Source organism: Dermacentor silvarum, chromosome 2 (genome assembly GCF_013339745.2).
Source record: "Dermacentor silvarum isolate Dsil-2018 chromosome 2, BIME_Dsil_1.4, whole genome shotgun sequence".
In the NCBI taxonomy this organism is placed as follows: domain Eukaryota; kingdom Metazoa; phylum Arthropoda; class Arachnida; order Ixodida; family Ixodidae; genus Dermacentor; species Dermacentor silvarum.
In genome coordinates this window covers 122,697,167-122,710,917 of record NC_051155.1, presented here as the reverse complement: position 1 = coordinate 122,710,917, position 13,751 = coordinate 122,697,167, and the positions used below count along the sequence as shown (strand labels likewise).

General features: G+C 43.1%; 1 protein-coding gene across 2 annotated transcripts in view; it reads right to left on the bottom strand.

Annotated features, from left to right (window-relative positions):
* The window catches only part of LOC119441729 (mediator of RNA polymerase II transcription subunit 27-like), a 30,955-nt gene extending 17,204 nt beyond the window's left edge, over positions 1 to 13,751 (bottom strand). For both annotated transcript variants that reach the window (XM_049661578.1, XM_037706331.2), the window contains exons 1-4: positions 13,411 to 13,751; positions 11,252 to 11,396; positions 7,317 to 7,444; positions 1,290 to 1,383 (exon numbers count right to left, since the gene is read on the bottom strand). In XM_049661578.1, the coding sequence (XP_049517535.1) occupies positions 1,290 to 1,383; positions 7,317 to 7,444; positions 11,252 to 11,396; positions 13,411 to 13,616 (573 nt within the window). In that variant the 5' untranslated portion in view covers positions 13,617 to 13,751. The remainder of the gene's footprint in view (positions 1 to 1,289; positions 1,384 to 7,316; positions 7,445 to 11,251; positions 11,397 to 13,410) is intronic.

Here is a 13,751-nt window from a genome sequence, read left to right as displayed (position 1 = left end):
CACTTCATCAGGAATCCATGTTGGAACAATGTTGTTCAAAGTTCTGATTTTGTTCTTTGTAATTTCCTTATTAAGTTTGTGAAGAAATACGAATGAACTGGCTGGTATGTGTGGGTGTCATCACATACGAGGTTTCTCCATTGCTCAAACATTGTTCAATTGCCACGCAACAGGTATTTCCCACAGCGGCACTGTTCACCCCAAAGTCAACTCGCTCAAAGCTGTACAGGTGTTGCAGTTTTGAACACATCTTGGTGCAACCTTGTGGCAAGCAAGAAAATTGGCTGGTTAATATGAATGCAGCTTGGTGTATTCAGTTACACTGTCACTGGGCAGTAGAACCTGTCCCACATTCAGGTTTCAATTCTGCCCATATTTGGGTGCTCGCCAACTGGAAAAGGTATCTATATTTTCTGGAAGTAGCCTGTGTCCCAGTTCATTGCGAGAGTGCGCCATGCTTTTAGTTTAACTATGCAGATGGTGGGAGCAAACAACGCTGTCGAGTCTGAAACTGTCGTTGGTGCTATTTTTAAACTTAAAACTGTCAATTTTAAGGTATTGAAGTGAGCTTCTGGTGGCTGGTGAAGTGGCATAGGCAATTTAACCCAAATGCTTACACGGTATTTACTAGATCCTGGGTGTGCTACTGAATGGGAATGCAGACAAAATCTTGCAACTTAAGCCATCACATTATATTGCCGTTAGCAGATGAATGATGCTAAGTGACAAAACACTACACACGTTCTGTTCTCGCACTGAGTGCGTCTGAATTGCGAAACTGCCTCTACAACCTCTCGTGCACTGTGCACATATTCAGCACAGTATATTCCTTCTGTCACAGCATACAGAGCATGCAACAAAGCATCCTGTGCACAAAATTCTTTTCAGAATTCACACCACAGTGCAGCTCAGATGAACAGATATACCGCAATGATATCCATTCACTAGCAGGGGCTTGATTTAGTACTACCCTACACCAATAAGAACAGCATGGAGGGCACAGTCGTACCTCCATTTTTGCAGTGCTGTCTGAGCAGGGCAATAGACCTATAGCTGTTTACAAATTGTTTGTATATAAGAAGACTGATTACCAGTAACATTACGAAGCAGAGTGCATACAAGTTTGATTAAAATATGCATTGTTGAAACTGCAGAGAGGAGCACCTCTGGACACATTATACAAAATAGACAATTAAGCTCTTCCAAAGCTTTTACACAGAAGCAGAACACAACACTGAGTAAGGCGCCGAGAAAATGTGTGAACACTGCAAACGTAATAATATGCTCACCTTTAGCACAGCGGAGTTGCCACATGGCCTCAGAATCTCAATTGACATGTCAACAAATTGCCTTTGTACACTGCCGATGAATGCATCCACATTTCTGCAAGGAACCAGTGATATACAATACAAGCTCCACTATCACACCATTTCCACATGAAATTTGCAAGCTTTTGCAATTTCTAAGGAAAAAGCTTACGTGACTACTTACCATAAGCACTCCTATGAGCAAGTTATTAGTTTTTATTTCAGCTTCAGTATTATTACAGATCATCTTGTGACTATCCGAAGTTTATCACAAGCACCCAGAAAGCAGTAGTATATATACTACACCATAAATGAGCATGTACTATATTCATAATCTAAGCATGTCAGGCAAATCAGTAAACAAGACACAACACACAGCCTACTGCAAGAAACTAAAGGCCCGTCAACCGCCGCCGGCAACAGCCCGTTGGCCTTTACTTTTTTTGCAATAGTCTGTACATGTATTGGGTAACCATCATGGGCTCTGCCTGCTGCTCGGTGCAGCCAAGCTGCCTCTTTTTCTTTACTGGGCAATAATACTGCAGCCAAGTTCCACAGCAATTCGAAGTTTAAGGTAACCTATGGTTGGCAAAAACATCATCTTACATGTTATGCTTCCAAGACCTGTGACATTACTTTAAAATAACTAAGACATCTTAACTTTATTAGCTAATTACTAGTGTGTCTCGTCAAGAAACACTAAAACAATATATGAATGCTTAAAACCAACATAATTAGGCAACCAGCACGAATGACGGCAAGCTAGATTGGAAGCCACAGTGACCTCAGAGAAGCTGGTTGTACTAGCATGCAATAGACTGATTTCACCGCATTCTGAGCAAATGTGCTACTGTAATGCCAGCACCACAATGAGCGCAGTCCTCGCTACTTTTCCCTGTACCCTCTGTCACTTATCTAGCACTTATTTCAGGGTGTCAGCTTCCAGTCTAAACACAAGAGACAACGACCAACACTGTACTAGCTGCCTTACACGCAGACCACAGCGACTTAAGAGATAGCTACCTTCTCTAATGTCGCCAAATCCTTTATTTTTGGCATGAGGCCAATTATCATCCGAGACAAAGAGAAATGAGTGCTGCCAGTGGTCAGACACCATTCAGGCGGTCAAGATCCTCCAGCAGGTGGAGGCCATGATGAGTAAGAAACCTTAAAGGCCAAATATGGCCATTGCCAAGCAGCTTCGAGTGACAGAATCAACAGCCAAGCTTTCTGTGCATGATGCCATTAACGCACTCCTAAGTAATAGATTCGTTTGCTCCCACACATCCTGCACGATCCAGGAGTGGCTGGCTGTGAACATCTGCGGTCACGTCACCCTCAATGACAGCGTCCCTCATTACAAACACAAACCTGCTACGCTGCTATGTATGGGCAGCGTTACAGAGAGGGAGACTAACTAGCAGCCACACAATGTTAAAAGCTCACTAAAAGCTGCTATTGTGAAAGCACTACCCAACATAAACACGCACTATGCGATCTGAAGATGCTACCGTTATTGAAGTCGAAATCAGTCAATAATTTAGGCTGAAGATGGTTTTATTCAATAGCCTTAGAAAAACAATGGTAAAAGAAGCAATCCAAAAAAGTCTAGAAGGAATATTTATATTCTTGACTGAAATATTGTTGCTAATCTGGATGTCATTATTATGTTCGCAAATACCTCGTGCTCCCGGTATTTGAGTTCAAGGCAACATTCAGGTGATGGCCTTGTGAAGAGCTTGCTGTTAGGCTGTTAATAAACTTGAGAAGAGCCTGTTGTTAGGCTACTTTGTACACGCTGCTAAGAATGAAAACCGGGCAAAAAACGGGACAAAAAAGAAAGACCTACGGAACGTTTATTTGCGCATGGCAAAATATATCAAGGATGGGGTGCTGGGCCAGGGAAGCTAAGAAACCGCCACAACAATCAAGTCGGAGGGCAAGTAGGTGAATGGCCTCGAAGCCCAAGCACAAACAAAAATAAAGGAATGTTAGGGGCCGCCGCCCGGTGAATGTTGAAGAGTGGGACAGTGACTAAGGGAAAACAATTTTAAGAAGGGGAGTGGAGTGATGGAGACAAGGAAGGGGGGGGGGGGGGGCATGAACAAAGTTGGCAGATAATTACGGACATAGGAATAGCATCTCGTCACTGTCCGATCGCTCAACACCATACGGCCGTGGCCAATCGCCTAGCTGAGGTTCACCTACCTCGTCGTAACACGTGCTGCTTGCTGTGGAGAGCCCGTCCTAACGTCTCAGCAATTTTTAGAATAGATGGGCGTGAGGAGATACGACACATTCAAATATCTCGGAGCTACTGGCCCTTATTTTATTGGAAACTACAGATGCCGTAATTTTCACAAAGGCTTCTAAACAAGAAGCAGCCCTGCTTCGGACTGTGATCAAATAACAATATGCATCGAGTGATGACTACAATACCATGACCACAAGTTACTTACAAACATCTCTTGAAACTGTGGGGATGCGCGACTCTCACGCATCCCCTGATGTTGTTTTCCCTGCATGGCTCCCGTCTCCTCTAATCCGGCTTTGCCGCGTGGCTTTATGATCGGTGTGGTTGCTGCGCATTGCGAGAGATGGCGCGAGTGTTGCGATGCTAACACCACCTAACGGCGGGGTTACTTGGGCGCAAAAGGTCGAAAGCACTTCCTCTTGGCTTGGGAGTTGGCGAGCAGCACGCGCTGTGCTGGCCCACTTCTCGGGACCGTCCCCAGAAGGCTTAGGAGCAGGACACCGGTATGGACGAGCACAGATCGTTTGAACACGCCACCGTTCGCGTGACAGTACACGTGAACGACTAGGCGATGGTGTCATAGCATGGGGCGAACATATTCGCTCGCTATCCGGTCGCGGTGAGTCGGACTTCCTTGATTTGTCGCGCACCCATGTGAATGTTCTATGCCTAGTAATTCGGCTAGCATGTATTAGTGTATGAAAGGTGCAAGAAATGCCCTTTTGATTGTTTGCACTGCTGTGTTGTCGTTCCTTTGTCTTAAGAGCACGTATGAGACCCACAAAAGAAGTTGGACAGCAGGTCACCGAAAGTGAGTGGAACTTGTTCTGGCACAAAGCTTCGTTCCTGTATTTTTAAATCTAGAATAATATAGCTTTCCCATAGCTTCGAAAGCGCGACTGATTGATAGGGGACTCGCAAAATAGCAGCTGCCCTCTTCCGTACGTAGCCATGGCCATACCACTCACAGATCTGATGGGAAAACAACGGTTATCTCGACTGTTACCTGGGCTGCAACAAGTCTGGCCTGCAAACAAGAAGACACACGATAGTGTGCTGTCTTCTCTTTGTTCGGCCCCGTTTTTAGCGCTGATCGTTTGTCCAAGTCATGTACCAGCTAGGTCACCAACATACATTATATAAATGCATCAATTCGTAAACGAAATTTTAGTTGTTTTTAATATCAGCATTTATAAAAATTGCACAAGGATGATAGCATAATTTCATGCAAAGTGGCTGCACGCCATAGCAAAGAAAAACTTTTGTCATAAGTTAAGCGAAAGTGTTGTTTCAGCAACGCAAAAACGTGCATTAAGGTATTCTTGTGCCGGGAGTGCTCGGAATTTGTCTTTGCGTGGTGTACAACCTCCATAAATAAATAAATAAATAACATATATATATATATATATATATATATATATATATATGGAGAGAGAGGAGGGGTGTGAAGGAGAGAGAGAAGTGGTAGTTGTCGGCGGAGAACCCGTCCCGAAATAAATTTCAGGCTATATCACTGATTATAATGACATGTAAATATTCAACGTGAATTACTTCATGTATTGCACAGTATCTTTCACAGCACCTCTATATGCACACTGATACTGCTTGAATGTAAATGCCACCTAATTGCTAGGCATTTTCCCATACTGCATACACAAGATTAAGTATCTTTCAGCTTGTAATTGTCATTAATTTTAGCAATCTTCTTTGAGTCTTTTCCAACAGGCAATTCTACATTTATTCAGCCACTATTTTACTCACATGAAAACTTATTAGATTTTTTTCAGTGTCTATTAATCTGAAAGTTTCCTTCTTTTTCACTAATAGAAGTGATAGATCAAGACAAGCCACGCCACCACTCTGTTGGCTAATAAATTTATTTATTATTTATTTATGTTTATTTATTAGTTACCTGCATCACCCCGTAGGGCATTACAGCAGGGAGGTTACAGACTTAACTAAATACATGAACAAATAATTACAATGCGTGGAAGAAAGCATCATTTTCTGTGATGTATACAATGCGCGATGGCAAACTGTTCCAATCTCGAACAGTTCTAACAAAAAAAGAATAACGGAAAACGTCACCCCTACAAGAAAATTCCCTGCCCTTCAAACAGTGGTCTAGTCGCTTAGATATGTAGTGTAGTGCCTGGATATATTGTTCGCGGTTTATGCCTGTTTTAGAATACATAATAGATATCGTGAAAAATTTTTAATCTGATATGCCTTCTACGATCCTTCAGCTCTTGCCATTTAAGTTTATGTTTGCTTTCTGTCATGCTAAGCTGCCGACTATAGTTACCAAGAACAAATCTAACTGCCCTATTCTGGATTTTTTCTAATTTATTTATAAGCTCAGATGTGTGTGGGTCCCAACAAACACATCCATATTCAAGTATTGAACGTACATGACTGAAATACAGCTGCGTTTTTAAGTTACTCGGTAAATGACTAAAATTGCGCCACAAGAATCCCAAAACTGATGCTGCCTTATTTACAATATAGTTAACATGCTTGTTCCATCGTAAGTCAGAAGTAAAAAAGATGCCTAGATATTTAAATTCCTTGCTTATGTTTAGAGTAAAATCATTAATTCTATGCCTATACGGATGATTAGCTCGTTTTCCTGTAAAGGTGACGTGAACAGTCTTATTTATATTTAATGACATATCCCAACACCCACACCAGTCTGCTATAGTATTTAAGTCAACTTGTAGGATTTGTGAATCGGAAATGGAATCTACGACTCTGTAAACAACACAATCATCGGCAAACATCCTGAATGAAGACTGTATACCAATTGAAATATCATTAATGTACAACAAAAACAATAGTGGCCCCAACACTGAGCCTTGGGGAACTCCCGACGTAACTGATGCATATTGTGAAGATATACCTTTCAGAACAACAGCCTGTTTCCGCAATGACAAATATTCAGCAATCCACGCTATTACTTGACCATCCAAGTTATAAGCTTTTAATTTTGAGATTAGGAGACTGTGTGCGACTACACCAAATGCTTTACGGAAATGCCTTGTAACACAGGCTCAACAAATATGGAAATGGCTTATTTAAAATTTCAAGGATGACTGAATATGATTTGCAAGAAAAAGAAAAAAACTAATCCAAAAATGAGTTTTTCACATCACATTCAAGTGATGAATCACTGTTTCTATGTGTTAGCATTCTTCCGACTTTCAAGATTATGGCAAAACAGTGAAATTTAGGCACATGTGAAACAACAGAATCTGATACACTATACAGTTGAGAAAAACCCAATTCGGTTACAGCTGCTGCATCGCATGTAGTGCTTCATAAAAACATTTTGGTGTTTTACGTGGCAAAACCACAATATGATTATGAGGCATGCTGTAGTGGGGGACTCCAGATTCATTTTTACCACCCAGAGTTCTGAGTACCTAATGCATGGTACACGGGCATTTTTCCATTTCACCCCATCAAAATGCGACCACCGCGGCTGGGATTTGAACCGGCACCCTCGGGCTTAGCAGGGCAACACCAAGGCCACTACGTCACCACGGCGGGTATGTAGTGCTTCATGGCGCACAACAAATGCTGAGATAGTTTCGTGATCTAACGCTTATAGCTGGACATATCAACAGTTTAAAACTAGCAGTGTCCTTTAACAGCTTTCGCAACATGTCATTACTCTGCAATGATGTCAGCAGCCATGATGCGAGATGCCAGTTTACACAATTAGGCAATAAAAATTAAACCCCTTTGGTACTCACTGAGGAGAGAAGTTGTGGCCGTTGCTATGTGGTCTTCGTAATCGTTTTGGTGGAAACAACGAGCTGTTAGATCTCTTCAATCCATTCTGAGTTAAAATGGCTGATGCATGACTTGTGTGCTCATGGACCTACAGAATTAAAAAACAAGCCGATGCAAGAGATTGTTAACACAAATGAAGTCAAACTTCATAACAACAACAAAAAAAAACTGCTGCAAACCATTCGTTCTGTAATTTATGGCTTCACACTTAGCATTACAGTGCTCTGGGGTCATGTCCCACTACAATTAATTCTGGTGGAGTTCACTTTATCGCACTTCAACATCCAGTTCAATGCTCCAATGCAGGCAGCAGAGCCCCTCTATTACCTGTAAGTGCACTTGAGGACAATGCAACCACAGAATGATTGCACTGTCATAGTTTGATTGCATTGCCATTGTCTCTGCCTCGACATAGTATTCCCATGTGGTGTCCCTTCTCCACCTTCTACCATACTGGAGCCGACAAATGTTGAAGCCCTGCCTTCTTTTTTGCAGGGTTGCACCTTCCACATTTGACGATTAGTTATGGTGAGTGAAGAAACACACACAACGAAGAGGCACCTGTAAATGTGACTGACTGACAAAAAGACGTGGCACGTTTGGTTTGAAATTTCAGCTGTTCTTGCGCCGTGCAGCGCCCTAGTACTTTGTGGACACGATCGTTAGCGCATCAGGCATACGCCATGCTTGTTTGTTTAAAATGGCCAAATCTGCTGAGGGGCTTTTAAAGAAAAGAAAAAGGTGCAGCAATGTCTTTTTCTGAAAGGAGAAGCATGAATGGTGCCATTACTGTACTCTTATATCCCCCTCAAGCACACCGGTAAACCAGTGCTCATAATTCTGCGTTATAGGTGTGTGTAGAGAATAACTGCAGCGACTGCACACTATAGAAGACGTGAGCACTACATGTAAACACAATTTCGAAGCCACCATCACCACATTACCAAGAAAAACTGTGCTGGGTAGACACAGGAAAACAATCAGTTCAAATCAACTGGAAGTATACAATATTTGTTTACAGTCAAACCCAGATATATTGAATCCGAAGGGGATCACAAAAAAGTTTGATATATAGGTAATTCGATATAGGAAACAATAGGCCCGGAGGCAAATGGCGGCTTACCAATTGATGCATTCGAGGGTCGCTAAGTTACTGCAAGCATCTCGAAAAAAAAAAAAAAAAAGCAAGCACACTTTATTTAGCTGTAAAAATTTGCTGATTATGGTTTATGTCTTCTGCGAAATGAAGTTGAAGGTGCTCGTCTCGATCTCGTCAAGACTGTCGAGGTGCGAAAGCACCTGTGCATTCTATATCAACTCAACCCGCACGACGACACCACGAAAATCAGAAAGAAGGAATGTAGACGTACGAGGCGGAACTGACTGCACACGCGAGGCGCACAAGAAGCGAAAAAAAAAAATTTTTTAATCATGTTACAGTGAAGTTTCACTTCGTGAATGCAGGTGACGCGGATGACCGCATCACCTCGTTTCTCCTTCCCCCCTTCGCTGAATTCCACCTAGAGTTTCTTCTAGGTGGTGTTGATTTGCCACGCACTCAGTACGCTCGCTCCTCTGTACTTTCCCCGGCACACGATTCTCTTCTGCACTGCCAGGCACCAGAAGACCGCAAAGTGTACATAGTAGTGCACTTTGAGGTCTTCGGCATAGCATGGCGTTCTATATAACGAATGTGCGGGTGAATGGGCGTTCTATATATGCGTGCACCAGCCCTATACATTTGCATGGGATTTTCAAGGGTGTTTTACAGCTGTTCGATATAGACAATAATTCGATATATGTGGGTTCGATATGTCCAGCTTCGACTATATTTCTTCCTTCTTTGTTTTTTATATTATACCTTAAAGCATACAACGGCAAATTAAACAGTGAACAGCGTGCCTCTTCATCTTCGTTCACTGCAGTCATCCCTGGCTCAAGACAGCGTGACTGCCAGGTAAGTGAGGAAAATCGTTTTATGCCTTCAATGCCCCCCCCCCCCCCCAACATTGTTCTTCGCTTCTCACTTTACATTAGCCGAGTTCCAACCAATAAATCGGCTGGTATGGCAACCAAGGCATGGCTGATAGAATATGTGTTGAGGAGGAAAGCTGCAACTGGAGAAGAGAGTAATGTTTAACCACTTGTAGCTCTTTAAATATATAGCACACTGTCATAAAATTCTTGTGAGAGCATTGCTTCGCAAATACTCTACAAGGGACCCTATAAGGAAAGAGCACTTTTCAGAGGTTGTTCAAGAGGGAAAGCCAGGAAAAAAAAAGTCACAGGCCTGCGCAGCAGACGCAGCACAGTCACAGCGTAAGCTGGGTGGAGCGGCTCATGAGTAGCTCCAATTTTGGCACCACGCACAACAGGGTCTTCGCGGCAGTCTGTTCGCCTCGTTTTGATGAGAACGATCTGAACTGCCCGCCCGGCGTCGACGGCAAGCTGCGGCTTGTAATGCTCTCTGCACAGCAGACTGCTGAGCCCGATCAAGCCTTACAACTGCAACTTACATGTCGGGTGCGCTGCGTTTGCAGGCACATTAACTAGATGGCACCACCATACTGGCGGAGGCTCGGGTCGTCTATCCCTGCACGCTTGGGAGCGTTTTAGAGCATCTTTCCGCTACTCGATAGCAAGCGCTTGCGTGGCTCAGTGGTAGAGTATCCGCCTCCCACGCTGCGGGCCTGGGTTCGATCCCGGCGGAGACCGGGTACTTTTTTTCGCATTTTAGGCAATAGCGGTTACGCGGCGGCGGCCACGGCAGACAACATCGCAAACCGAAACAACTATTGGAATGAGCCCATAACAGCTTAAGCTGTAAAAAGGACACTGACATAGCAGCCCCAAGTCAACGACTGCAATGCATTCGATCTTGAAGCTTTCCAGACTTTTCCAGGCTTTGTTCTATCATTGTAAATGCATATCTGTGTAACATTACACAAACAAGACAGCACTGTGAATTTTGCAGAGCAGAGCCAATGGTTACTGAACCCAGTTTTGTAATATAAAGAGCCCCCTTTTTAAGGAGCCAGCATACGGATGAGATCTAAAATGTTGTCCTGATGTGTCCACTACAGGACGAAGGCCTCTCCAGGCAGTCTCCGGCTTCTCTTTCATGAGTCATTCAACTTTGTCCGATCCTTAGAATCTCATCGCTCCAGACAAAGCTGTTTCCCCCGACTGCATTTCCCTTCTTAAAGCACCGAGTCTATTACTCTAAGAAACCATCTGCTATCTCTTCTACACATCACATGAGCTGCCTCCAACTGGATCCATTACTTGCTCTTACTTTTAACTAAAATGTCAGCTACCCGTGTTTGCTCTTTAATCCATGCTGTAATCATCTCATTTTTTAGTGTTACACCTATCATATTTCCTTCCAACACTAGTTACTTCTCAGGTTTCTTTTTGTCATCCCTGAAGCTTAGCCCATGGTTAGAACTGGAAGAATAAATCAATTTAAAATTTTTCTTTTTAATGTTGGTTCATCACGTACAAGAGCCTGCATCAACCTACTTTTATTCATCTGCGTACTTACTTTACTTTCCTGTACATCCAAAAATGCACAAAAAAACTCTGGATTAAATTTCGCTAGCTGGGGTTCTTTAACATGTCCCCAATCCCCACACAAGTCTTTCTTTAGCATTCTGCCCCCACTGGAATGCGGCCACTGCAACCTGGGAACGAAAACTGCAACCTCAAGCTCGGCAGTAAAACGCCATAGCCACCGAGCTACCACGGCGGCTTCCAAAACAAACAACTGCACAGCCAAGTACAACACATGGACTATGGGAGTTACTTTCTACCCTCTCAACAGTTTGGCTATAACATTAAATTTTTACCACTCATCCCTTGATGCACACACAGTGTCTTTAAGGTTCTTACGTACTTTGTCAAACCACCGATATGACTTAATCATGTCTGTATACAAGGATGTCCTGTCCAAAGTGGGATCTTGACACAAGTGGCCAGTGCTTCCAAGATTCAGTGGTGCAATAGGAGAACCAAGCAGCGTAACTGCAGTCTCCAACTCTCTGCAACAAAACGAAAATACATGTAATTGTGGCAAATTCAATAACGCCATATCCAAATCGTTGGAGTTCTAGATTAGGGGACGCACGAGGTAAGAACCCGAACTCTGCTTTAATCTTGCTGGAACCCAAGCTGCTCGTGTATGCAACTGAATTACAAACCATTTGTATACCCTATTCTAAAATTCTCCATGCGCAGCAAATGCCAATCATATTAAAACAGACAATGGACAAAATACCATGCAACCAACAGCCTTGTAGTTTCAACTTCTTCTCCAGCCCTCATAACACTATCAGTCAGCTGGAGAACAGCGTAAATGAATAGTATTCTCCAATAACTCCAAGAGTGCATAAAGACCACAGTGCAACTTAACAATGGCACATTTAAGTGCAGCATTTTGCTGGCCAAATCAAATTAATATGATTATCTTCATAAGAGTATCTCTCTGCCTTCCAGCTCAGGCCTCACACCACAGCCAAACAAACAAACAAAAAAGTGCCCTATGAGAGTTTTGCATCCAACACTTCTCCATAGTTTGCCTAGTAAGCAGTCAGACAAATGACAATAGGGAGCTTTAGATATAACCCTGCTTGCATTCTCTTGTGCTCCTCTTGCATTCTTTTGTATGCCCTGCACCATAGTGTCCCCCAACTTTGGCTGCAAAAAATCTATAGTGCCATATCGGCACCATATTCTTTTTTTTTTTTTTGTATGCATAATTGCCATCATCTCGTGGTTTAATTTAATAACTCCAGAGTCAGTTCACTCTTTATTTTTCATTTGAGAATTGGAAAGACTATACAATATACATAACTAATGGAAATGATAGCACCTTGACTGATTAACCCGCCAAGTAATCGTCATTTCTTTCACTTTGTCTATCTGTGCACTTTATATGAGTGACAGAGTCCTACACCTCAAAGCTACATTTGGGCTATTAGAGATGTTGTACATCAATTGAAACAACCTGGGGTTCTGATATCTCAGTTCACAAGTGTTTCTGCATTGTACACCCATCAAAATGGAGTCAAAGTAGCTGACATAACCAGTGACCTTGTGCACAGCAGCACTTCACCACAGTCACCGAGTCACACTGGTTATATTGTCAAGCTTTCCTGCTTACCCCAGTTTTGCATCTTACTTCCAGGCTTCACATATCAACGCAGTTGTCATGAGCATCCCATGGCGTCAATGAAGCCAATTTTGATCGGTTTAGAATCACATGAATGGCACCTTGTGTTATCGGAAGTAGAAGCAAAAATACAACAAAGAGAGCTAGCTGCTCTAAGAAAGCAGATTGGCTACAAGGGGGGTGGGGAGGTCATATTCCCCTAGAAATCAACAGCACTGAACATGGTATTTCTGCGGACAATACCAATGAAATGCACTACACGCAGAAGCGAAAGACCCTAAGAAACCCAAGCTAACATATTACGAGGAAGCTTTCTCCTGTCTGAAAACTCTGATCTTAAGGATTAAATGCAACTTACCCACTTTTGCATAGTGTTCACGCTGGCTTCACGCATCATAAAATCAACAACTGCCAAATCGAAACGGGATGAATTACGGGCATAGGTCACACAGTTACATGCGACTTGTAACTTGTCAGAGTTACGCTTAAAATCGTGCCGTTACGTGCACGGTTCGAGATCGTTAAGCTCTTTATGACCTCCAACACTTACCGTAACGCATCATACACGGCGCTACACAACAACCAATGTGCGCCAGTGCGTTTATGTTTGACGCCACGTAGTAACGCAAGACGATCTGCTACAAATCGCAACGCGTTATGGGGCTGCATTCACCGAGTTCTAATATATAATCAAGGCATGGAATCCTGCAGGTTTCATCCTTCCAAGATGCAATGGTTAAAGTGTGCAGAAATCAAAGGTAACAGTAGAATTATGGGAAACCACTGAGCTCCTAAAGCGATGACATTCAGAGTACATGTCGAAGTACTAACATTGTCACGCTATTTTTGTTCATGGCAGTGAACAAATCAAAGGCACAGCATACCTTATGCGAGAGATAACCGCCCCTAGCGTTCCTTGTAATTCGAGAATAAAGTTCTTCTCTTTGTTTTCGTCACCCTGTGAACACGGAACGCCATCCGTCAAAGTACGAAACACTTCCCCGACAGTGCATCGAAGGGCCTTCACGGCCCTCAGGCCAGAGTTCACAGCATCCAAATTTATCCCTATGTCTGCAATGTATGGGTTCATGATTCTTACTGACAGTTTTCACACAAGGCAACCGCTTACAGAACGTAACCACACAACACCGCACCACCGAGACCGCACTCGAGTCACAAAACTAGAGCGTACACAAAACAACCACCCGCTGCCATTTTGAGACGC